At 40.0% G+C, this 24,613-nt stretch overlaps 1 protein-coding gene across 3 annotated transcripts in view; it reads right to left on the reverse strand.

The window, feature by feature from the left end:
- PSD3 (pleckstrin and Sec7 domain containing 3) overlaps positions 1 to 24,613 on the reverse strand; it is a 566,767-nt gene that overhangs the window by 34,718 nt on the left and 507,436 nt on the right. For all 3 annotated transcript variants that reach the window (XM_065900035.1, XM_065900036.1, XM_065900037.1), the window contains 2 exons: positions 4,321 to 4,478; positions 1,272 to 1,416 (listed from right to left, as the gene is read on the reverse strand). In XM_065900035.1, the coding sequence (XP_065756107.1) occupies positions 1,272 to 1,416; positions 4,321 to 4,478 (303 nt within the window). The remainder of the gene's footprint in view (positions 1 to 1,271; positions 1,417 to 4,320; positions 4,479 to 24,613) is intronic.

Raw genomic sequence — 24,613 nt, forward strand, 5'->3', positions numbered from 1 at the left:
AGGAACGTTTCTTGCCTTTTCACAACACTCTGTACTCAAGTCACATCTGATAACTTATGTTACCTCCTACATCCCAGTGCTTTCTCCTCTAGGCCTTTCGGACCCTCTGCTGGATCATTCTCTTTCCCACAGCACACCTACCTGCTGCTCATCCTGTGAGCTTCATATTAGCTAGCACACTTCCTCCTTCCTCCAAGGCCAGGCCCTAACTTGCACCCCAACAGTACTCTGGACTTATCCTTCATGTACCTCTAATCAAACTGCGTTACAATTACTTGCTTGTTTATATTTGCCAATTCGATCCCAGAGACCGCCTGGGTTTCACTTGCCTTCCTATTTCCAGTGCCAAAAATAGTCTCTGAGGTACAACAGGCACATGATACATATTTATTAATAAATGTTCCATTCATGATGTCAGATGTGTAGAGGAGCTAGTTAATATCAAGACTTGGTTGATTAAAGCCAGGTGAAACTATTTCTATTATTGCACCAATAAGAAATTCACAAAGACATCAAAGTAGCTTCCAAAATCCTTAACTAATCAGTGGCAATAGAGGCACTGCAGACAGGTTTAAAATTGGCAAACGTGGCTTGTATGCAATATCTTAGAACAGAGTTTTAAGTAAGAAAGGAACACAATAAAATGTGGTCTTTAGAGAGATCACTCCTACAAAAGGAGAGCAGCTCATGTTAATACATCTGAAGAGAGTTCTAGCATGCTTTGTCTGGATTAGCTGGGAAAATCACCAGGGTTCACTTAGATCCTCCCTGAGAGGTAGGGAAGGCTCTGCCCCACTGCACTGTGAATAGTGGATCCCTGGGAATATTTTTGTATACTCAGCATCAGATACAGTCTGGGATATGGGAAAAGCTCAATAAAATAAAAAGTTGAATGAATGAATGAATAAAAAGCTTGTTTCCAAGCCATGATGTCTAACATTAGCCAGTTATTTAAAAAATATGCACTGTTAGTAAAAACAAAAATCAAAATTAAAAAATGAGGCTGGAATGACTAAGTAGTAAACTAATATGAATTTTAGAAACTAATTCAAAGTATGTGTCCTACCAACCTTGACTCAATTGTGTCAGCTTCCCACATGAAGTGTAAAAGCCAGCACACTGCATTTTGCCCCACTTGTACAACACTGTCCTCCAGGGCAAGGTCTCATCACTGCCCCCAAAATATGGAGTATTATTCAAATACAAATATTAAGAAGATTATTTTACAAAGTGCTTTTTTCCAAGGTCAAAGCACGATCAAAATGACTAACCTGAGACAATTTTGTAGTGGTGGCAGGCAGAAGTGGACGACTAAACTTCTTCTGAGATCCGATGGCTGCTGGAAATGGTGGTGCAGAAAATACAGCTGCAACACAATTAATTTTGTTTATCCACCCTTGCATTTCCTCTGGACTCCTATGAGAAACAGATATATTTACGTTAGGGTATTTCTGTATCTAAGTGCATCACATCTTGCCCATTTCTCATTACTGATCTAAAATGGCATATAAAATCATTTATTCTTCTTGGTACAAATAATCCCTGACAAAACTTCATTGGAGACTAACATTTTCAAAAACAATCACCATGGTAATAAAAGGCCCTGGAACCTAGGATCATCATAGTGTAAGGCTATGATTTTCCCCCAAGGGTACAGAAGGAAATAAAGCAAATTCACTTCACAATAAATATTTACTAAACCCCCTACTTTCTATTTGATACTAGGCTAGGTCAAAAATTAATTTAAAAATTAACTCATCTCTTCCAATCACATAATTTGATTTTAAAATGCAACTGAGTGATAAACTGATACAGGGAATGTAAAAGGGTATATACACCCCCTTTGGAAAGTAGTTTGGACAGTTTCTTAAAAACTATAAACTATAAATTTATTATACAACCCAGCAATTCTACTTCTAGGTATACACTCAAAGGAAATAAAAACATACAGGCACTAAAAGATTTGTATGTGAATGTTCATAGCAGCACTATTTATAAGCATCAAAAAGGATAAACACTCTAAATGTCCATCAACTAGTGAATGAATAAACAAAACATGGTCTAGGGCTTCCCTGGTGGTGCACTAATTAAGAATCTGCCTGCCAATGCAGGGGACATGGGTTCGAGCCCTGGTCCAGTAAGATCCCACATGCCAAGGAGCAGCTAAGCCCATGCACAACTACTGAGCCCGCGCTCTAGAGCCCGTGAGCCACAACTACTGAGCCTGCGTGCCACAACTACTGAAGCCCGCGCCCCTAGAGCTGTGCTCCACAACAAGAGAAGCCACCACGATGAGAAGCCCGCTCACTGCAACGAAGAGTAGCCCCCGCTCGCCGCAACTAGAGAAAGCCCATGTGCAGCAACGAAGACCCAACGTAACCAAAAATTAAAAAAAATTAAAAACAAAACCACGATCTATATCTGTACAGTGGAATACCATGCAGCAGCAAAGGTATGGAGTGCTGAGGCAGATTATAGCATGGATGACCACAAAACTTCATACTGAGTTAAAGAAAAGCCCATGTATTCTGTGACTGCATTTATATGGAAAATCCAGAAAGGGCAATACAAAGAGGAAACTAGTGGTGTCTGGGCTGTGGGTGAGAATGGCACAGGGGATTGGGGTGGGGTGATGAAAGTGTTCCAAAACTGGAGTGTGTTGCACAATTCTGCAAATTTGCTAAACATCATCGTACACTTAAAAGTATGTACAGTATACCTGAGTAGGACATAAAAAAATCCACCTGAGAGGGTGTGGAAATCTCCTGATGTCGGTATCATACTTCTAACTTATATGTCATGTTTGCAGAGCCCAGCACTGACAGCACTTGTGAACTCATAAATCAATGGAAGAAATAGTCCTGAACTAGGTGAGATACCTACCATGTATATAATCAATAAAAAGATGGACAAGAAGTCAGCCCATCTAAAAATCATTTCCTGTACTGAATACTCTGAAAGCTACCACCCTAACCTGACACCACACCCAGGTGTCACCCTCATCATGCCCTGCATGCCTCTCTGACCCGTGTGCCTCTCCAACCTGTTATTTCAATCGACTGATTTCTGCATCAATCCCACTTGGAGTAATTAGCTCTCCTTAGTTACCGTATCCAGCATTTTAGACATTTAAAAACAATAATGCTGGGGAACAGAATAACGTGGGGGCCCTTTATGACTAATGGCTGTGATTACACATCCGGCTGTGGCTCCCTTGTGCTACTAGCCATCTCCCACACCAAAAACTCCTGTGTGACTTGGGTTTCCTTACAACTTCCTCCTCACCTGATGTCAGCAATCTCATGCCTTTGCAAGCTCAGCATCCCCAAATCACCAGAGTACCTGGTTCTTGTTCTCATTTCCTCTGCTAGTCTTCCATTGTTTTGATCAGCAAGCCTGCAGATACCTGTGTTTACTCTATTGATGTCAAATCTAATGCCAGTGCCTAATGCAGCCAGTTGGTAGTGCTGTGTTGAGAGAGATTCTGAAGTCAAGCTCAGGCTGTAAAAGGCATGCCATGAATAATTAACACTGCCTGCCACGGACACTGATGCTATATGTGCTATTAAAATTCCTGTTCTAGAGGCTCAGTTCTAAACATCCAAAGTTTCTCACTTCATAAATCCAGAATTCTCCACGTGGAGTGCTCCATTTTTAATCTAAAGGCTGTCACAGACCCCTTATTAAAATGGTACTCCATCCCATTTCCTTGCCCACAATATGATTTTATATTTTCCTTCTAGTTTAATCACAAACTATTAGGGCTCAGAAGGAGAGAGAAGAGAGAGAGCAAAATGAAAATCTACACCTCTTGAACAGCCTCTGTGTGCCAGGCACTGTGTGAGGCTCTTTACATGCTTCATCTCATTTGCTTCCACAAGAACCCTGAGAAATAAACATTATTAACATTATTATTATCATTATCTACACTAGCCACCAGCTGAGGTTCAAAGAGGTTAAATTTACATGATAGGACAAAGAGTTAGGAAACAGTAATCTGAATCCAGGTCTATTTTACTCACTGTGTGATAGAACTTGCATACTAACACCCTTGTATTTTATTTACGAGGGTATTACAGTCTAGAGGTGGTAAGTGGTTGACAAAGGGTCACAGGGCTACTTTGCAGCAAACAAAAAGCTTGCCCTAGGGTTTCTATTTCGTATTCTAGTTTTCTTAGACAGTTGTCTCTCTACTGCAACCAGTTAATGACTCTGACTCCAACTCAAAAAGTTTCCCCTGCAGATCCCGATTCTATTTCTCGGTGTAAAGTGGTGCTCTGCAAACTAAATAACCAAACCAAACCAACCAGCGAAACCTACTGGGCTTGAAAAAGCAAGACCCTCCAATCAGCAGTTTTCAGTTTGAGCACATTGGGTTTCTTCTCGTAGTCCGTGGCCCGGGACGCCAGTGCGTGGTGCACACTCACAGCGTTTTTCAGGTCCTCTTCCGACAGGGCCTTCTCTGGCTTATATTCATCCTGTGGGCAGATACAAAGAAAGCAAAGACATGTTCAGACTTCATCTTCTCTTTTTAAAATCTAAGACTATAAGAAAAATTTTAGAGAATCCATGAAGGTGCATGAAAAAAGTGAAATGAATGGTGGGTAGAAACAACTCCTTGCTACTTCATAAATGTCATAAAAAATCCTGTTCTTTGAAAAGTATGCTCAGAATGAGAAAATACACATTTACCAAAGGGGCACTTTTGAAAAAGCTGGGATATAATAATTAAAGTAAAGAGCTAAGGAAGATCAAAGACAAAATATCTGTCACACATGTTTTATAGTGATTTGAAATGAAGCTAGGTCTAATAGGGTGATTTGGTTTCAGGAGCTAAAGGACTTATGCAAAAGCCCCCAGGATGCATCAGCAGAACTGTACTGATGGTGAAAACCCATGCCACTGTGTTTGCCCAAAAGATACTACATTTTCCCAATACTTTCTTTTGAGGCAAATATTATTGAAAGAAAAATGAACAGTAAAATAAAACAATTTCTCCAGCTGTTCTCTGAAAGAAAAGAGGAAAATCGGTTTAATCTTAAATCAGGAGAAAGCTTAGCTCTATTATCATAAATTTGGAAAATGGGTAAAATTACATAAAAAGGAGGGTGTCATGGATAGATGCAATTTTATCTTTGGGCATGATCCAGACACAATTCATAGAATTTATAAAGGTTCTTTTGTATGGCTTCCTTCCAAATGTAACTAAAAAAAAATCCCAACTAGTAGAAAAATAAGAATTTAAAACAAATGTGATATTATTATTATATCTAGTAGTTTTCTTGGGTCCATAAGAATAAAAAAGGCCTGGAAACTAATGTCAATATAGTAGACATTACAAAGTGTTGTAGGAGATGTCTTTTAGTTTTCAGATGTTTAAGTTCCTCTCCCCACTTCCCATATTTTATCAGACTTGATGCTAAATAAACTTGCACTTCTTCTGTAAAGAACACACACACACACACACACACACACACACACACACACACAAGTCCTCGCCTTCTAATAAGTACTAAAAGCCTAAAGGAAGACATTGTTTATTCTGTTATCGCAGTCTGGTTTTACAAAATTTCAAAATGATAATTACACTCTCCCATACCTCCTCCTCCCTTCCCCGTGGCCCCAGCACAAATCGAGCTCTTCAGAGGTACTCTTGCCATAGATTCAAAGTGAGTCAGAAATAAACAGCAGCTGCTGATCCTTAGTGATCACTGTCAGTGACAGTGCTGAGACAAGGGTGGGAAAACCTAAGATACTCAGTAAATGCCAACAGCAATATAAAAATTACACAATTTATAATACTAAATGATAAAATTACTACTTTAAGATTGCTACAGCTCAATTTTCTTAAGCCTCAGAGATTAAGAACTGCTGTCGACAACCATTTTCCAGAGAAGTATGAGGAATAAAGGAGAATTATTTTAAAATCTTAAAATAAATACAATATATTTACATGTATCTGTTCTACAATTCCCATTAATGCAAAAAACTATAATCTAGCTATGTTTTGGGGTCTTGTCTTTTCTACATGGGATTTTTCTTAGTGATTTAGCATTCCAAAACTTCACAGATCTCCTTCCAGGGGAACTGTTATTAGAGCAGGAGTATCAGCTAGAGGCAGCATGACAACAAATTCCCCCCCGGCCTCAGAATTAGACTGCAATAGAGCCCTGCATGGCTGGCCGTGAGCTCAGCTTACCCACTTAGCTCCAGATAGGAATCTGGGGTGGATGAGTTATGGGGAATGGGGATAAGTGATCAGGGACAAAACTGTCTTCAGAGACACTAAGTCCATTTCCGTACATACTGATCTCTAACACACCTGATATTTGAGTTTGCACAGAGATCAGCCTAGAAATTTGTATGCACCATTTTTTGATATTCCAGGTCCATAATTTGGGTTTTTATCTTAATTCTTTCTCACTAGTTTCTTTTGGTTAATTTTTTGTTGTTTGAATTTAAAACGATTAGTTTTTTATTTTTCTTATTTCTTCTTTAATTAAGAATTTAAGACTATAATTTCTCCTCTGAGTACAGGATACACATAGCTTGGGAATGAAGAGTATTTTTTCATTGTTCTCTAGATGATTTGTAGTTTTATTTTTTTCTCTCTTCTTCAATCTTAGTCATGTCAAAGAATGTTTCTCAAATTTAAAGCACCAAAAGTTTTTAGTTATTTATCATTATATATTTCCAATTTTATTGGTTTGTGACCAGAGAATGTGGTCTATACAATCTATTTTATTTACTTAAAATTCGCTAAGGTTAATTTCTCAAAGTTTTCCAACAACTTGTTTAGTTTTTGTTATTGTTCCATGGACATAAAAAAAAAGTTATTCTCTGGGCTTCCCTGGTGGTACAGTGGTTGAGAGTCTGCCTGCCGATGCAGGGGACACGGGTTCGTGCCCCGGTCTGGGAAGATCCCACATGCCGCGGAGCGGCTACACCCGTGAGCCATGGCCGCTGAGCCTGCGCGTCCGGAGCCTGTGCTCTGCGACGGGAGAGGCCACAACAGTGAGAGGCCCGTGTACCGCAAAAAAAAGTTATTCTCTGAGGGATGAGTGTGTATTTATATTCAAGTTTATTGATTCAGTTCCTCTATGTTCTTACAGTATTTTTCTACCATGTTCTGTGTGGTATTTATTATTTTAAAATGTTCTTCTTTATCCACGTTAGTGCTTACTTACATAAGATGGAAACTTAAAAGGCTCTCTTCTCCCACCAAATGCTCTATTTCTCTGTATCAACAAGACTTTTAAAATAGTTTCACTTCCCTCCCTACCCTTCCCATTAATCCTAAATTTTGATAAAAGTTTAGTATGTTTTATTCTGCAATCTTGTTAAAATTATCTTGTATTATGTATTTTCTGTTTCAAGAAATCCTATCTTGCACTTACATTACATATTCCCTGAATCTCTCCTTATTCTTTTAGATTTAATTGTGTCCATGTTTCATTGCTCACCTACTTTCTATCTTTTCTCCATCTTGAGGCCTCTTTTCTCATCCCTTTGTTATTCTCTCTTCTTGCAAGTACTTTTCTCAGGTGCGTGATGTCCTCCAGTCCTTACTTTCAAGTGTCTCTTGCTTTCTTTCTCAGGTGGAGAACTGGGTATGGAGCTTTGGGCTGCAGTCTTTTTCCACTCAGTACTCTGCAGATGCTATTCTGTCTTCTAGCTTCCAGTTTTACTAAAGTCCAACACCAGTCTGATTCTCTTTTGCTTTTCTTGTATTTTCTGTCAGGAATCTCATAGGGTTTTATTTTTATCCTTAGAATTTAGGAATTTTTGCTCAGCTATGCCCTAACATTCTCATCTATCTGATCTGGAACTAAAAAAAAATCCCACCCTAGTTCTCCTTATATGATCACTCACTTGCACTGCTATCAGCTGCTAAAGACAACCAACCCAGCTATGCAGATGTGTGCCACCCAGATGTATGGTCTCCAGCTATGGCTGCACCCAGTGCCGACCGACAATGCGTTTACTCCTCTACGATAACCCCTCTGGTCCATTCTGCCAAACGTCCACCATTCTCTTCAACACTCCTATCCAAGGACAAAGATGGTTAAGAGCACAGGTGCCTGGGGTTAGACCCATCTCTTCAAATGTCTAGCTCTGTTATGGTACTTAACATTTCTATGACCAGAGGCAAGTTATTTAAACTCATTAAACTTCATTTTCTTTGACTGAGGAGTAGTGATAATACTTTCCTCATAGAGCTGTAGGATGAAATTCAATGAGATACTATTTTTTTAAAACTCTAAATAATGCTCACAGCAGACAGTAAACACTTAGATGTTAACTGATATAATCCCTAATAATAATTTTTAGTAGCATATAGCTTGAACTTGTATTTTATAAGGTCAAGCTTGTAAATTTCAAACTTTCTGCTTACATGCCCTGTAAATGCATATTTTGTGACCACCTTTATCCTCTTTCCTCCTTACACAGAGGAGTCCTGCTCAAGGCTAATCCTGTACTCCAGGATCAACCTCCACCAACCCTTCCTAGGATCTTATTGCGTTGGTTATTATCCTTCCACTATATTTTAAATCATTCGTTATCTACAGGCTTCTTCCCCACAGCCTATAAATACCCTCAAGGTCTCTCTATTATTTGTAAGATAATAGTCCCTCCTGAATATTGCTTTCTCCTAGCTGTCACCTGTAGCTGTCACCTCTCTTTTTCCTTTATATAAAATGAGTTAGGAGTCCACATTAACTACTTTTATACATTAATTTCCAGTTTACCCTTTAACCCACTGGAACCTAGAGTCCATTTCTACACTTCATTGAAACTGCTCCAGCAAAGGTCAGCAATGACCTCCTCACTGCAAAATTTAATAGATTCTTTTAAGTTTTCGTCTTATAGCACTAAAGGAAGTCAACAATACTCTTGAAATTCTTCCATGGCTTCTCCTTACAATTCTCTCCTGGTTTCTCCCCTATAGTCTGACCATGACTCTGCTATCTCTTCTTTAGCCTGTTTGTCAGCTGTCAGTTCTGCCACTGGCCTTCATCCTTTCTCATCCCATAAATGTGTCTTGGGATGATTACGATTACAGTTGACGCTTGAACAACGCATGGGCTGGGGCAAGTGAAGATCCACATATAACTTACAGTCTGCCTTCCATTTATGAAGTTCCTCCCTAACCTCTGTTCCTCTGTATCCACAGTTCTCCGTAAGCGAATTCAACCTCCTATGAATCATGTAGTATGTAGTGCATTACTATTGAAGAATCTGCTGACAAAGTGAACCTGTGCAGCTCAAATTTGTGTTGTTCAAGGGTCAAATCTACTCTTATCAGTTGAAGTCCCACCTATATCATGATGCCTAACAAACTGCTGCAGATGAATAAGAAACCCAAGACCAATCCTTAGCTATTAATATTGGATGACTTAGACCTTTGGAGCAACTACACATATTCTTGGAGCATATTCTCTCTGCTGCTATTTTCCTTTAAAACCAAGCTTAAAGGATGACATTCTTAGACCTCTCTGAAAGTGTGAAGAATTTTAAAATGCAACATTTATTATAGCTCTAAGTAAAAGTGAACAGTAATTATCAACTTGGAAGAATTGTACCATGGTTTCTGAAGAGGACTCTAAGACAGTTTCCTAAACTCTTAAGGTACCTAACATTGGAAGGAAAATACTGCACAGGCCAAAAATGGACGATAAGATCTACTTAATTAGGATAAAACCAAAGTCTAGGAATTTCAAGTCTAACATGGGCTTCCACTCTTTTAGTTGATAGTAATATTATTTTACCATTAAAACAAAAAGGCAAAATATAAACAAAACATGTTTGGCATTCTGAATTCCTACTAGAAAATGTAGCTCCAAGTCCATTAAAAAAATGAGCAAAACTCAGGGTAGATTGGAAAAATTAGAGTTGACAACTGAATAAAAAGAAAAGACTTTATCCTACGGAGTTCATGCTGACATCTTTACTTTTCACTACTTAAAATTGAAGATGGTTTAAATGACGGTATTGGGAAGGAGGAAATAAGGGATAAATTATTGTAATCAAACCATTTCAAACCTAAGACTCTTGGCTGTGCAAACTAAATGAGAAAAGAGAGCAAGGTAAATTCAATCATGAAATTCTGTAAGAATAGAAAATGCTCTATGACACCTAATTACTATCTATTTTCTCAAATTAAGGGTGAAAATGATGCCTAAAAACATGTTACTCTCCTCTGTGTTCACTGCAATCTACGTCTTTTTATCTAGGATGATTCATTAGAGCACTCTACCCCCCTAATAAGCACCAAGAATTTGATTTCACAATATGCTATTTATTTTAAATTCATTTAAAGCATGAAATGAAACACTTTCTTCTTTTTCTTAAGAAGCTTGTTAATTAAATGTCTTGTGAAGTTGGATCATGACACACAGATCATCTACATATGTACAAATAATTGGGTGGCATCAAGTCTGAAAATCTGTACCCTCAGGTGAATATAAAGTCCAATTTGGAAAGTGACCAAATCTAAACTGAAATTCATCAATGTCAATTAAAAAATGCTCAGATTCCAGTTTTCAAAGTATAAGGCACAATTGTTATACCTAATTAAAACAATTTAAAACAAAGCTGAAATAGTCTTGATTTCTACTGAGCGAATATAGATGGGAAAACTGAGGACAGCCTTGAGAGGCTATGAGGATTTAATAAAAATGTCAGTAATTAAAATAAACTGGATCCTAAACTGTCCATTAATTCTTGATTTTAAAAAAGGCATTAAAAACATTTTTCATAATTTGATGACTATGTTTTTTAAAAATTCTGAGTATTTCTGGTTAGATATCTTTCTAAAAATTATTCAGCTTCATTTTTCTTTTACCAGGGAGCTCAGAGTGCGCTGTATTCCCATAAATCTGGGAACAAGACATAATAGGAAATCCAATGGAGGCATGTTTTAGCCCATCACTCACATAATCAGATATTTGAAAATCACTTATTCACAGAATGTTAAAGCTGAAAGGAGCCTAAAGGATCATTTCAACTAATTTTCTCATGTTAGCTAAACAATTTTAAAGTCAGAAAAATATGTCCTATATTTCTGTAAGGAGAATTAAGAAAGAATAAGCCAGTTAAAAGTCAAAGGATTATGTTTGTTTATATTAGTTTGTTCGGTTATGGTGGACATGGTGCCGTTTCCATGTTGCGATGATGGCCCACATGGGCGGGTAGCGGAGGACTTTCCTTGTTAGCACGGGAACCCGTCATGGTCCACATACAGAGGGAGCACTTATGGACACAGTTAGGACTTGAAGGACTTGAAATGCTTTCTTAGCCAGGCCTCAGACTTCAGTGAGACACAGGACATTTTCTAGGACAAATCTGGTGAGTGAACCAGGAAGCTAGGATCTATCTTTTTAATGATTATACAGCTGAACTGGAAGAGAATTAGGGCAGACAGACAACCATGAGTAGCCCTTAGAAAAAGACTACAGGATTCTATGACTCAGTATCTGAAGAAATGTAAGAGCTCTTAACATTTTTAAGCAGAAAAAACGTCTTATCACCCTTGCATACTTCTTCCATATTTCTAACTAACATAATGATCAGGGTTTTGATTGACAGGAGGCTATTCCTGCTTTCCTCTCAGTTCCAGGCTCACTAACATTCTGTGAAAGCTGCACTTGGCACTGTCTGGACCACTTGAAGTGTCTGCCCAGCACTTACCCACCACCACTCAGTTCAGAGCCCTGGAGACCAAGTTAGTATCTAATTCATATGTTTCCTGCTACGACTTTCACATGATTGGTATGGGTATAATATTTACTGCAAGGAAGGGAGGGAGAGAGGGAGACAGAGAGGGAGAGAAAGGCACTGCCTAGGGACCCAAGTAGCAAACAGGAAAAGAGGTTTGAGTTCTGGACCTATCTTACCCTCGAATAACTTAGAAGAAGCCACAAAACACTGCAGCGCCTCTTCATGTGGGAACAAAACAACTCACAGGAATAAACTAGTTTCTGTTTGCTAGACCCCTGAATGAGAATTGTGTTTTGTTGTTGTTGGTTTTTTTTTTTTTTTTTTTTTTTTTTGCGGTACGCGGGCCTTTCACTGTTGTGGCCTCTCCCATCGTGGAGCACAGGCTCCGGACGCGCAGGCTCAGCGGCCATGGCTCACGGGTGTAGCCGCTCCGCGGCATGTGGGATCTTCACAGACCGGGGCACGAACCCGTGTCCCCTGCATTGGCAGGTGGACTCTCAACCAATGTGCCACCAGGGAAGCCCGAGAATTGTGTTTTTAAACAGAATCCTTCAGAGCACAGCCTATGTGTCTTAAAATCCAGAGACCAGGTGTTTCCAGCTGCAATGTTTTTTTCATGAATTGATAGTCTTAAAAAATTATGCTTATGTCCTAAATATACCTTGTATAATGGCTACATTGCTCTGCTGAACTGGGTCATTCATTTAACTTATAACTAATGAAAACTTTGATATGATCATTATTCTCCTAAGGCTTCAAAACCTAGTTAACTTTTGTTTTCTGCACTTTCCATTGTTTCGGAGAATGAGAGAGGGTCCACATGGTCTCTTCAGTGTGTGAGAGGGCACAGAGCCAGCAGTTTCACAAAAGGAAATACAAATGCCCTGAGCACACAGGGAAGCTTTTTGCTATCAGGGGCCCAGGCCAGGATCAGCCAGCTCCTGGCACTTGGTATTTGACACATCAGCCCAGGCTGCCATCATCACAGTCTGGAAGGCCTGGTCTTCAGTACTTCCTTCTGCCTGGTCCAGGCTCACTCTGTTGTTGCCACCTATACTTCAAACACTGCAACAAACAAACAAACAACTCCCCTTCCAATCCAAAAACCTTACAGGCAGGTGGAACAAATCTCAGTAATCGAAGGAAAGAATGGAAGATTTTGCATCGAGGACATAGAGTTCCCAGTATACTATGACAGGAAACTAAATTTTTAGCTAACAAACATTTTTTAACATTTGAAAGACATGGTAAAGGCAAATAAATTCCGGTCTGAATACCTATTTTCTACACTCTAGAGATAAAAGACATTAGAACATTATCCAGAGCCTGGCGTGGAGAATACAATCATCAAGTAATTCACGGCCACGCACTAACCAGCCACCCGCACCCATCTCTCTTAACCATTTCATCAATCACCTGACAATTTATTTTAAGGATAACATAGTTAACTTTTGTTACAACCAGACCTGTAACAAAAATACCATCATAAAGCTTACCAAAAAATACTTTCAAGAAAAAGGCAGAGACTAGCAGTGTCAGACACAAAGCCCTTGACTGAAACCGACAGAGAATTTCTGAAGCTGTGTGACAGCAAAGGCTTATCTCAGCATTTGCCAGCAGATGACTCACTCTCGGTTAACAAAAGGATATAAAGCTGATATCTGAATGTCGACAATGATGGATCTTCACCACCAAAAATTTAATCATTTTATCATCAATCCATAGCAATTTCAAAATTTCAAAGCATATATAAACTGTTATATTGAAATGATATTAGACTCCTCTGCCACAAAGGCTTTATATTCCAATAATAATAATTAACTCTCCATCAGGTAATATATTTCCCAAGCATGGGCTGAGGGGCACTGCAAGTACTGGAACCAAACAAGGACAGGAGTGCTTTCCTGCCCCGCTGGAAAACAGAGCCACTCACTCCACCGCAGGTGCCTCGCAGTGCCCTGCCCAAGAGAGTTCTCAGAGACTGCAGCCCAGTACCCGCACAGCGGTATTCCCTTTTCACTGATGCTTTCCCAGCTCACCCATATCCTTGGTGTATATCATGTCACTAGCCATTCACTGCCTAAGACTTGTCTCTCACCCACCACCGTAAGCCCAAGCTCTTTTTGGGGATAGAGACCAAGTTTATTCCTCCCAAGATGACATTTTATAAATGGTTCTGACATTACTATTGCAATTCTCTATGGATTTCCTTTCTGCTTGAAAGTTAGAGGCAAATGTGATTAAGTGACATTAAGCGAGGGGGCCAGAAAAGGAAATGAGGTGGTCATGAGGAAGGCTGTGTATAACCTGGAGAAGCAAAACAAGAGCTCAGGATAATATCAGAAACTGTCCAAGGGATGGAAAGAGAGAAAAGGACTTATTTTACTTGAGAGAGAAATCAATAACAGGAAAGAAAAGAGGTTCAGTAGAAATGAGATAGACACGGGGGATCCATTCTTTGCAAAAGTCACAGGAAGGGGGATATCAGGCAGGGGGTGGGGGAATGATCAGAGTGGAGCCTCCTGAAAGCAGCTGTCTGTACACTCTCTGCCTGTGTCTTCAACTCATTCTATCTGGCTTCCATGCCCACCACTCCACTGGAGCTGCTTTATCAATAATTTCCTTGTTGCTGAATTCAAGTGTGACTTTCCAACTCCTATCTTACTTGACCTCTTTACAACATGGAACATTTCTGCCACCTCTTGAAGTCTGTAGCAGCTCCCCCCTCGCCGGCCCCCATTGTCCCCCTGGGTCTGGTCACACTGCATTCCTCACAGGGCATATATGAAATGTCTGTGTCCCACTTTTCCTACCCTGCGTCTTCTCCTCACTCTACAGTCTCTGAGTGACATCATCTACTCTCATGTTTTTTTGATGACTCTCCAGGCTCCCTTTTCAGCTCCGGATCTGAATATCTATAATTGTTTGTTGGACATGCCCATTTATTATTCCACAGACACCTTGAATTCAACACCACAAACTGAACTGTCCAGTCAGACTGTGTTTCCCCCTTCCTGTGACCCCTACCATCGTCAAGCTAGTCTGGTCTCTATGTCTCTGACTGACACCACCCCCAATCCATATTCCATCCTATCGCCAGACTGATCTTTCTAAAATATAAATCTGATTATGTCACACCCCGTTAAAAATGCTTGACAGTCCCACACTGCTCTCAGAGCTCAACTCCTAAGCCTGGTTTTCTGGGCTCTGCAGTCTGGTCTGGACACCCTTTATGCTCCACTGAGCCCACAGCTCCCTGGATGTGCTATGGTCTCTCACAGCTGGGCATCCATACATGTTCCCCCCGTCTAAATCCGCCATGTGACTTCTATTTGCCTTTTAAGTGTAGGTGTAGACATCACTTCCTTCATGAATTCTTCCATGATCTCTGCTCTTCCTGAGGCTCAGCTAACTGTCCTTCCAAAGTGTTTCCATAGAACACTTCCCTCTTGGTAGCACATACTAAATGGCATTGAAATGGCTTTTTATTTGTTGATCTCTTCAGACAGAGCATATGCTCCTTTAGGGACTATATTTTGCTCTCGGTCAGATCTGCAGTGCACAGCATTCTGAAAAACTGCCAGAGTCCTAACCTAATAGATACATTCAGATAGATACTGATTTGCTTCCCATGATGGTCCTCTGTGTCAGGATGGTAGTTTGTTAACCTAAGTTCAACTGATAATAGATGCTGGGGTTACTTTTAAGTGCCAATCTGGGAATCATGAAATGATTGAAATGTTGACATTTCCTTTACCACGTTTTCTGGGAACAATAAGGAAGAATATCTGAAAGTGGGTCTGGATTAGAAGATCTTAAAAGGTTAGTTACACTAATTATGGAAGGTGATTAGAGACAGTCCCATATTGCAATAGAGGAGAGGCTGCAGCCAGGAGACTGCTATCTGAGACAGGTTAACCATCAGTCCTGACCAAAGCAGGAAGCTACCTATAGGAAAGAAGCTATTGTATACTTGCTTCATATTAGACAAAAGTTAATTGAATCTGGTTGATGTGGTAAAAGAAACATTTCTCCAAAATCACTTGTTTTAAACTTCTAGTATTTAAGAAAGTCATAAAATAGAGCTTTAGTGTTTATACAAGAATGGTTTAATGGAAAAAATACTAGCATGGCTCCTACCACCCTTCACAATCCTGAGGGGGTTAACCAACCTCTGAGCCTCAGCTTCTTAATTTAAAAAATGGGAACTATATCCTCCTATGAAGTTGTGGAGCTCAAATATAAAAAGTATCCTAAAAACTGTATCACACTAACAAACCCATGTTATTTCTGGCTGAATGATCACTCAGGTTAAGTTGGCTCAATAAGTCTGCCAGCCCCTTCCTAACTTTGTGAGGTGGGATGTTCTGATCTGGGATGATGATTCTCTTAGATATTAGATACAAAGCAATGCCCTGTAAGGATATGTGTATGTATATATGTGTGTGTGTGTGTGTGTGTGTGTGTGTGTGTGTGTGTGTGTGTGTGGTCAGCATGCATGCAACAGAGAGGGTTGTAAGCACACAGGTAGGGTTATGAACTTTAGAGGCATGAGATCTTTATTATCTCTTCAGTTTCCTAGAGCAGTCACTGAAAAGCTTTGTGTTAGGCCTCTCTGTGCCTGGGACGAGAAGAGGGAGAAGCCTGGGTGAGTGGGGACTAAGAGGACTTGGAGCACCTGCCCGGTGTAGGTTCAGCTGTGCCTGGTTTTCTTTCTGGTGACTGTGTATTTTTCTGGAGGTGGCGGTGGTTTTTACTATAATTCTTCACTCTTCACTCTTAATGAGGAAATACTAATTGGGTAAAAATCATTTGTCTATTTCATAATTGAGAAATCTTGATGAAAAGTTTTAAGTAATTGATGAGCAACTGATCATGGAATGAGACCCCAAACAGACTGTTACTCCAATGGCAGAGGGGTTTTGAGATGTGTGTGGCGTGTATGTGTTTAGAGTGAAGGGAGGGTGAGTTCCCAGCCATTACGGTATCTTTAGAAGACTGACTGGATTCCTTTAATTAGGGGAGCAGAGGTCCTGCTCCCTTCTGTCTCAGGGCAACACTGTCTCCCTCTTTTAGAAGTCAAGTTCTGGCAGCCACGGTGGGTGTGGAGCAGACATGCAGCACCTGCCCGCCTGAGGAGAACAAGGGATGCAGGAGGGAGGAATCCTGGCAGCCTCTGGACAGGAATCTTCTATGCTGAGAAATTGACATGGGGTGGAAAGGCGTCAATATCAGGATGGCGGCAGAAAGCCTGTGTGCTAGCCGGACCTGTAACAACACGCTTGGTCCTATTATCTTTGCACCCCAGACCTGGCACAACCCCGATCCTGACCCCTGGCTGAGCAAGTCCCTGCCAGTCTGAATCAAACCCGTCTCAGGCTAGAGGAAAAGTGTGCCCTTTCTCCTTACCCATCATCCAAACAACAAAGAGTGGCAGGAGGTAAGGAGAGGAAGGGGTGACTACTGTTTTCTCTGCTTTGAATCCCAGCAGGTTGCATGGCATTCTCAGGGCACAGAGGAAAGAGCAACATGCCCCTCCCGGGAGCACCACCAGCCAGCAGGTCCTGTGAGAGTGACTGCCCAGCACTCGGGATGATGCTGTCTAAATCCTTCAGGGACCTGGGTGTCAGTGGGAGCAGCACCCAACTCACACTCAAAGGGTTTGAAATTCTTCTGGGGAAGAAAACTGCTTCTTTGGTGAAGTGGACAGTTTATGACATTGTGACACCATTTTTTTCATTTTCATGATACACTAGCACTTGAAACATAATTTTTCATCATGTTTCTACTGCTGGCTACCCTCCGTCCATCCTGTACTCCAAACGGAAAAAAACTGTTTTGCCATTCTCTGAACACGCCAATTCCCTTAAATCTGTTATTTCCCCCTCTCCGGTTAAAATGCTTTTTATTACCTTGCCTGCCTGGCAAATGTCTGGTCACCCTTCAGGTATCAGTTCAAGGCATGTTAATTCCTTAGGTAGGCATTCTCTGACCTTTGCAAGTATGACTAAGGGCCTACTCTGTAAGACTTTGCATCCCTCCTTTAGTTAATACCACCGTCTGGGGAAGGTTCAATGTACCTGTTTCCCCTCTTGCTTTGTGGGCTCCATGTGGCAGAGACTGTGTCTTAGTCATCATTGGAAGCCCAGCATTTAGCAGATTCCTTGATGTGATAAGCTCTAAATGGCTATGTGAAGACATAACCCCCAAATTGTATAAACCCCAAATCACCCTGCAGTCATATAACTTACTCTTGGTGTAGCATCTGCCATCATGTGCTGGGAAATCAGGACTCCGGCAAGGTTAAGGATTAGCCAGCAATGGGACATTAGAGCCCTTTGTAGGATACATGCTGTATCAGTACTGAGCCTCTGATATACACTACAACCCTGAGGTAATTTAAAGGGGAAGATGTCTAAGAACCGATGCCTGCTGATTCTGGTAGGCAGCTCAGTATCCCAGAGGTCCCCTTACAGCAGTGGATATCAGACAGTGCCCTGTTAACCTTACAGTCCTTGGCATTTTCAGATGTAGGGGCCCATAGGGTCTTCATATTTTTATTGCCTCTCTGCCTTTTTGTTTTCTTAATTTTACAAATCAGGAAGAACCTAATTAAAACACCAGGGTAGACATAGCCACAGAAGAACCTGGCCTGGTATGACGAAGCTTCCGCTGATTGATGAGCTAGTCTCTAGGATCTGTGCAAAGTTCTGGGAATAGATATTGGCTGACTGCTATGTTGAGATTTTAATCACTTGTCACATTTTTTCCAGCCCCTCCTTTTTCTTTTCTTTTAAAGAGCACTAACAACAATAACAAGGGAGGAAAGCCTGGATACAAAACCCGGCTGCTCCTGCTCAGCCTTACTCTCCATCTCAGTATGAAACAGCAAACTGAGAGATAACCCACAGCTCTACCTGCACTGTCCTAAACAAATGTATCGTTTCCTTTGTGTCCCATTTTTCACTTTACAAAAGGAATCTCATCCAATTTTCCCTAAGTGCACATGGGCCACACTCCAGAGGTACCATAAATATGGAGGTGCAATCTAATTTTGTAGCTCTAATCCAAACTGATGTTGACACTTCAGAATTTACAAAGTCATTCCCTTGTCAACATTTAGCCCATTCTCTTTTGTATCTGGATGAGTCAAATTCAATCCAATTCACTTATCTGAGGGAGAGGACAATGAGAAAGGAAAAGCAGTTGACTTGGAAACAGCATTTCTCTTTGCATCACCTCTGTCAAATGTTGAATGCAAGAGTGTTTTTCTCCTTTCCCAGGCTTACCCTGGGGTGGAGTGGGTGGAAATCCTGTGACTAGGTATTCAATGAAATGATTTTGCCAAAGACAACCATGTCCCTCATAGAGATTTTAGGGAAAATGAAAAAGTAAGCCAAGAGAATAGGATTTATGCTGGGGAAACAGCTGTGATATGTGAAGTTTAATTTCAAGGGGCTGCTCCCTGCAGAGACAAATCTAGCTGAAAGGACCAATGTAGGCCCAGCATGAATACAACATGGCGCTTTGGCAGAGGCCAAAGCAGTTGACTTATAAATTAGAAGCTGTGCTGGCTCCATAGGGAAATAAAGATAATATAAGATATCTGGCCACCTAAGAAAATGGATGATCTCCTAACATCAACAACAGTCTCCATTTCTCCAGTTGTTTGATCCTTCAAAGTAATGTGTAAATTTTAGAAGGATGCCACAGATCATTTTCTTTATAATCTCTGGGTTTCAGCTATCTCCATACATCTCTCTGCAAAGGTAATTTAGCCACAAAAAGAGCTCTAGTCCAAGGTGAAGCATCCCATACTCTAACATTCCTTACCTAATCTATTCCAAAAGGAAGAAGACAAAAGGCTTTGTTAACATTAGATATAGTTCTCAATCTAGACATTGGAAAAAAGTGCCAATAAAGAAATAGAACGAAAGAGAATTATAATAGTGCTCCTTTTAAAGCTGCTCCGGCAGTAGGTAAAATGTTGACATACGATAGTCAAGGTCCTTTTAAATATTGATCTGGGTGACTCTTAAGGAAGGGTGGTTTTAAAAAAGAATAATTCTTTCAATTTTATTACATAGGGCATTATTATAACATTTTGAAATGTTTAAAATAAAAATAAATAAAATATGTTCTTCCTCAATAATTATATTTCCATTCCAAAGCAGTTTATTATCTCAGTAGTGCAAGTGTGGATGCCATCATGCAGGGGCTGCCATCTGATTCAGTATTATTGATGTTATTTCAAATGTACTTTCTTCTTCAGAGAAACACAAGTGTGGAAAGGCAGCGTTGGAATGTGTAAAGTGTGTAAGGGCATGCGTTTGTACACTGAAAACAAAAAGCCCAAAATGAATGAGACCTTGATTCTTTAAATATGCAAATATTAGTAGTGTGACGAGGAAAGGCTGTGGTGAGACAGGTATTGTTAGAAGCTGCTGTAGTGGGTGAAAGTTGGTTCAGCCTTCCCAGAAGTAATTAAGCAATAGGTCTCAATAATTTTAAACAGTTCCTACCCTGTCCCTGTGACCCATGATACTTCCAGAAATCTACCTTTAAGAAATAAACAGACATGTGCACAATATACCATTATTTATAACTGTAAAAAACTGAAATGAGGGTATGTCTGAAAATGGGAAAAGATTAAATTATGATAAATCTATTTAATGGAAAATATTGTAAGCAATTAAAAATGAATGTTTTTGTAAACCCTATTGAAAGGAAAAATTGAAACCATATGACTTATCATTTCACAGTCACCAGATACTAGACTGACCAAAAAATATACTTCTGAAGAATTTTTAATTTAAAAATGTTTATGATAATAAATGGAGTAAAAGAAAAGGAAATCAATGTCCAAGCAAATTTCAGAATCTTTTCCTAGGCGTGACGTGAGCAAGATGGCAGAACAGGAAGTCTCAGTTCTTGTTCCTACACAGAAACACCATTTAACAAGGCTACATGGATTAAAATACCTTTACAAGAATGCCAGAATGCAGTCAAGAGCTAGCAGGACTCCAACTGAACAGAAGGCAAGAACAGCTTCACCAAAATAGATAAGATGGGTATGAGAAGAGCAACTTCACTTTAACCATGCCAGCCCCTCCCTGAAACAGGTCAGTGCGGGGAATGTGAAGAGTGGAGCATGCTTCCAACGTCCTGGCTTTTTGCAAAGTTGCCTGAGGAATGGGTTTCTGTCTTGCTTCACTCAGACCTCGGAGTGAATCAACATAGACTGGATGCCTGGAGGCTGCTGAGACCAAGGAAAAAGGTGGGTGGCTTGCTGCAGCTGGCAGGGCTTGTCAAGATTGGGAGAAAGGTACACAACTTAAGTCTTCTCTCTTGGAGGGACAAAGAGGAGTGAAGTATGCATCTCACACTCTGGCTCATCAGAGGGCTGCCCAAGGGAAATGCTATCAGTCTCGCCTGACCTGGGGCATTGATGGGGAGCTGGCATACTCTGGATGCCTAGTTGCCACTCAGAATAAGGGAGAGCTGGGTGGCTTGCTGCTGTAGAACCAGAAAACGTGCAGTGCCACAGACAGATATCAGAAAGAAAAAATATTATGAGCTCTGGAAAAAGAAACATGCAAGCCTCTCTAATTGAGAAGTTGCATGCACAGGCCCAGAGAAGTTGCACCCCTCAAAAAAAGGTTACAGAGGCCCCCAGAATCTCTAGCCAAGTAGACTGATGACGGTCTTCCACTGTACAAAAGCAGTCTGTAAACACTGAGAGGTGGCTACCCCTTAAAATGTACAGATCCCAACACAAATTTACCAGAATAAAGAAGAAGCAAGCGGATATAGCCCAATCAAAGGAACAAAATAAATCTCCAGAAACTGTCCCTAAAGAAAGAGAGGTATATGATGTATCTGACAAAGAATTAAAAATAACCATCATAAAGATTCTCAATTGGCTTAAGAAAATGATGCATGAACAAAAAGAGAATATCAACAAAGAAAAGATTTAAAAAACTAAAACAGAAATTTTGAAGCTAAAGAATACAATGACAAACTGAAAAATTCACTAGAATCATTCAACAGCACACATAAGCAGAAGAAAGAATCAGCAATGGAAGACGGGAAATTGAAATTATGCAGTCAGAGGAACAAACAGGAAAAAAGAACATAAAAGAGTAAAGAGAGCCTAAGGGACTTACAGGACACCATCAACTGGACAATATACCTATTATCAGAGTCCCAGAAGGAGAAGAGAAAACAAAGGGGCAGAAAGCTTATTGAAAGAAATAATCGCCAAATACTTTCCAAATCTAAGGAGGAAAATGGACATCCAGATCCAAGAAGTCCAATGGTCTCAAATTAGGATACCCCCCACAATCTACACAAAGACACATTATAATCAAATTGTCAAGTAAAAAGTGAAGACAGAATTTGGAAATCAGCAAGAGAAGAGTGATTTGTCATATTCAAGGGATTTCCTTACGATTATCATAGGACTTCTCAGCTGAAACCTTCCAGATTAGAAGAAGAGAGTGGGATGACAGATTCAGAATGCTGGCGGGTAGAGGGGGAAAGCCTGTGAACCAAGAATACTATACCCAGAAAATTACTCCTTTAAAAATGAAAGATAGATGAAGAATTTCCTAGATAAGCAAAAACTGAGGGAGTATGTTACCACTAAATCTGTCTTACAGAAAGTGTAATGAAAACAAATCAAGACTTTGAAATGAAAGGAAATGAAATAGCAACATTGGAAATATAAGAGAAAGAAGATGAAATACAAATCTCACTGGGAAGGTGAATCTATAGACAATACAGGATAATGAAATACTGTAGTAGCAGTTTGCAAATCACATCTAACTAGCACAAAAGTTAAAATAGAAAAGTATCAAGAACAACTGTAAACACAAAACTTGCTATTAGATATACAATATAAAAAGAAATAAATTCTTACATCAAAATAATAAGTTATGTGTGAGGAGGGAAAAGTAAAAGTGTAGAGTTTTTGTATGTGATTAAAGTTAAATTGTTTTCAGCTTAGGGCTTCCCTGGTGGCGCAGTGGTTGAGAGTCCGCCTGCCGATGCAGGGGACACAGGTTCGTGCCCCGGTCCGGGAGGATCCCGCGTGCCACAGAGCGGCTGGGCCCGTGAGCCATGGCCGCTGAGCCTGCACGTCCGGAGCCTGTGCTCCGCAACAGGAGAGGCCACAACAGTGAGAGGCCTGCGTACCGCCAAAAAAAAAAAAAAAAAAATTGTAACCACAAAGAAAATACTGATGGATGACACACAAAAGAAGATGAGAAAGAAATCAAAATATGTTTTTACAAAATATCAACAAAACACAAAGGGAGAGAGCAACAAAGTAAAAGTGTCAAGAAAACTACAAAGGAGAAAACAATTTACAGAATGCTAAGAGTAAGTACTTCTCCATCAGTAATTACTTTAAAAAAATAATTACTTTAAATGTAAATGAGTTAAACTCCCCAATCAATATATAGAGTGTCTGAATTGATAAAAAAAAAACAAGACCCAACTATATGCTGTCTACAAGACTCTATGTTTAAAGGCACATATAGGATGAAAGTGAAGAAAGGGAAAAAGATATTCATGCATAATGTAACCAAAAGAGAGCTATATTTATTAGAGACAAAATTGACTTTAAGTCAAAAACTGTAAAAAAAGACAAAGAAGGATATTACATAATGATGAAAGGATCAATTCACCAGTAAGATGTAACAATTATAAATATCTATACACCTAACATCAGAACACTCAAATATATGAAGCAAATATAGACAGAATTGAAGGGAGAAATTGACAGCAATACAATAATATTAGGGGATTTCACTACCGTACTCTCAATAATAGCAGAAAATCCAAACAGAAGATGAACAAGGAAACAAAGAACGTGATAAACACTGTAGACAAAATGGACCTCAAGGACATATGCAGAACATTTCATCCAGCAGTAGCTGAATACACATTCTTCTCAAGTGCACATAGAACATTCTCCAGGACAAATAACAGGTTAGGTTACAAAACAAGTCTTAACAAATTTAAGACACCTGAAATCATACCCAGTGTTTTCTAATCACAATGGGATGAAACAAGAAATTAACAGCTGAAAGAAAACTGCAGAATTACTAATATGTGGAAATTAAACAATATATTCTTGAATAATCAATGGGTCAAAGAAGAAATCATAAGGGAAATGAGAAAATATCTTGAGACAAAGGAAAATGAAAACACAACATAACAAAATATGAGATACAGTAGAAGCAAGTTTATAGATAAAAAACAAAAAACCTAACTTTACACATCAAGAAATGAAAACAAACTGAGCCCAAGTTAGCAGAAGGAAGGAAACATTAAGATTAGAGAAAAAAATCAGGCCACTCAGGTCCCAAAGCCAGCCACCCTGGGACCCAGCCCCACCCACCAACAGGCTGGCATTATCCCTAGGACTCCTCCAGGCTCTGCAGCCAGCTGCACTGGGACCTGGCCACACCAACCAGCAGGCTGGCAGCTATACACAAGGCAGGGCTGGACAGCCAAGCAGGCCAGGAGCAGCCCTGCCTTCCAGTTCACCCACAGTACTCGACCCTGCCACAAAAGAAGGGCCCATGCAACCTGCATAGGGGGAACTCCTAGAACATATAGCTCTGGTGACAAGAAAGGAGTGTGCTCCTGGGCCCTAAAGAACAACTCCTAAATAAGGCCACTTCTCCAAGATTAAGAAATGTAACCAACCTACTTAATGCATAGAAATAAACAAAGAATTGGGAAAAATAAGGAGACAGAGGAATATATTCCAAATGAAGGAATAAGACAAAACCCCAGAAGAAGAACTAAGCAAAGTGGAGATGACAATCTACCCAATAAAGAGTTCAAGGTAATGATCATACAGATAATCAATGAACTTGGG

The sequence above is a fragment of the Phocoena phocoena genome, chromosome 21, assembly GCF_963924675.1.
Source record: "Phocoena phocoena chromosome 21, mPhoPho1.1, whole genome shotgun sequence".
NCBI classification, from domain to species: Eukaryota; Metazoa; Chordata; class Mammalia; order Artiodactyla; family Phocoenidae; genus Phocoena; species Phocoena phocoena.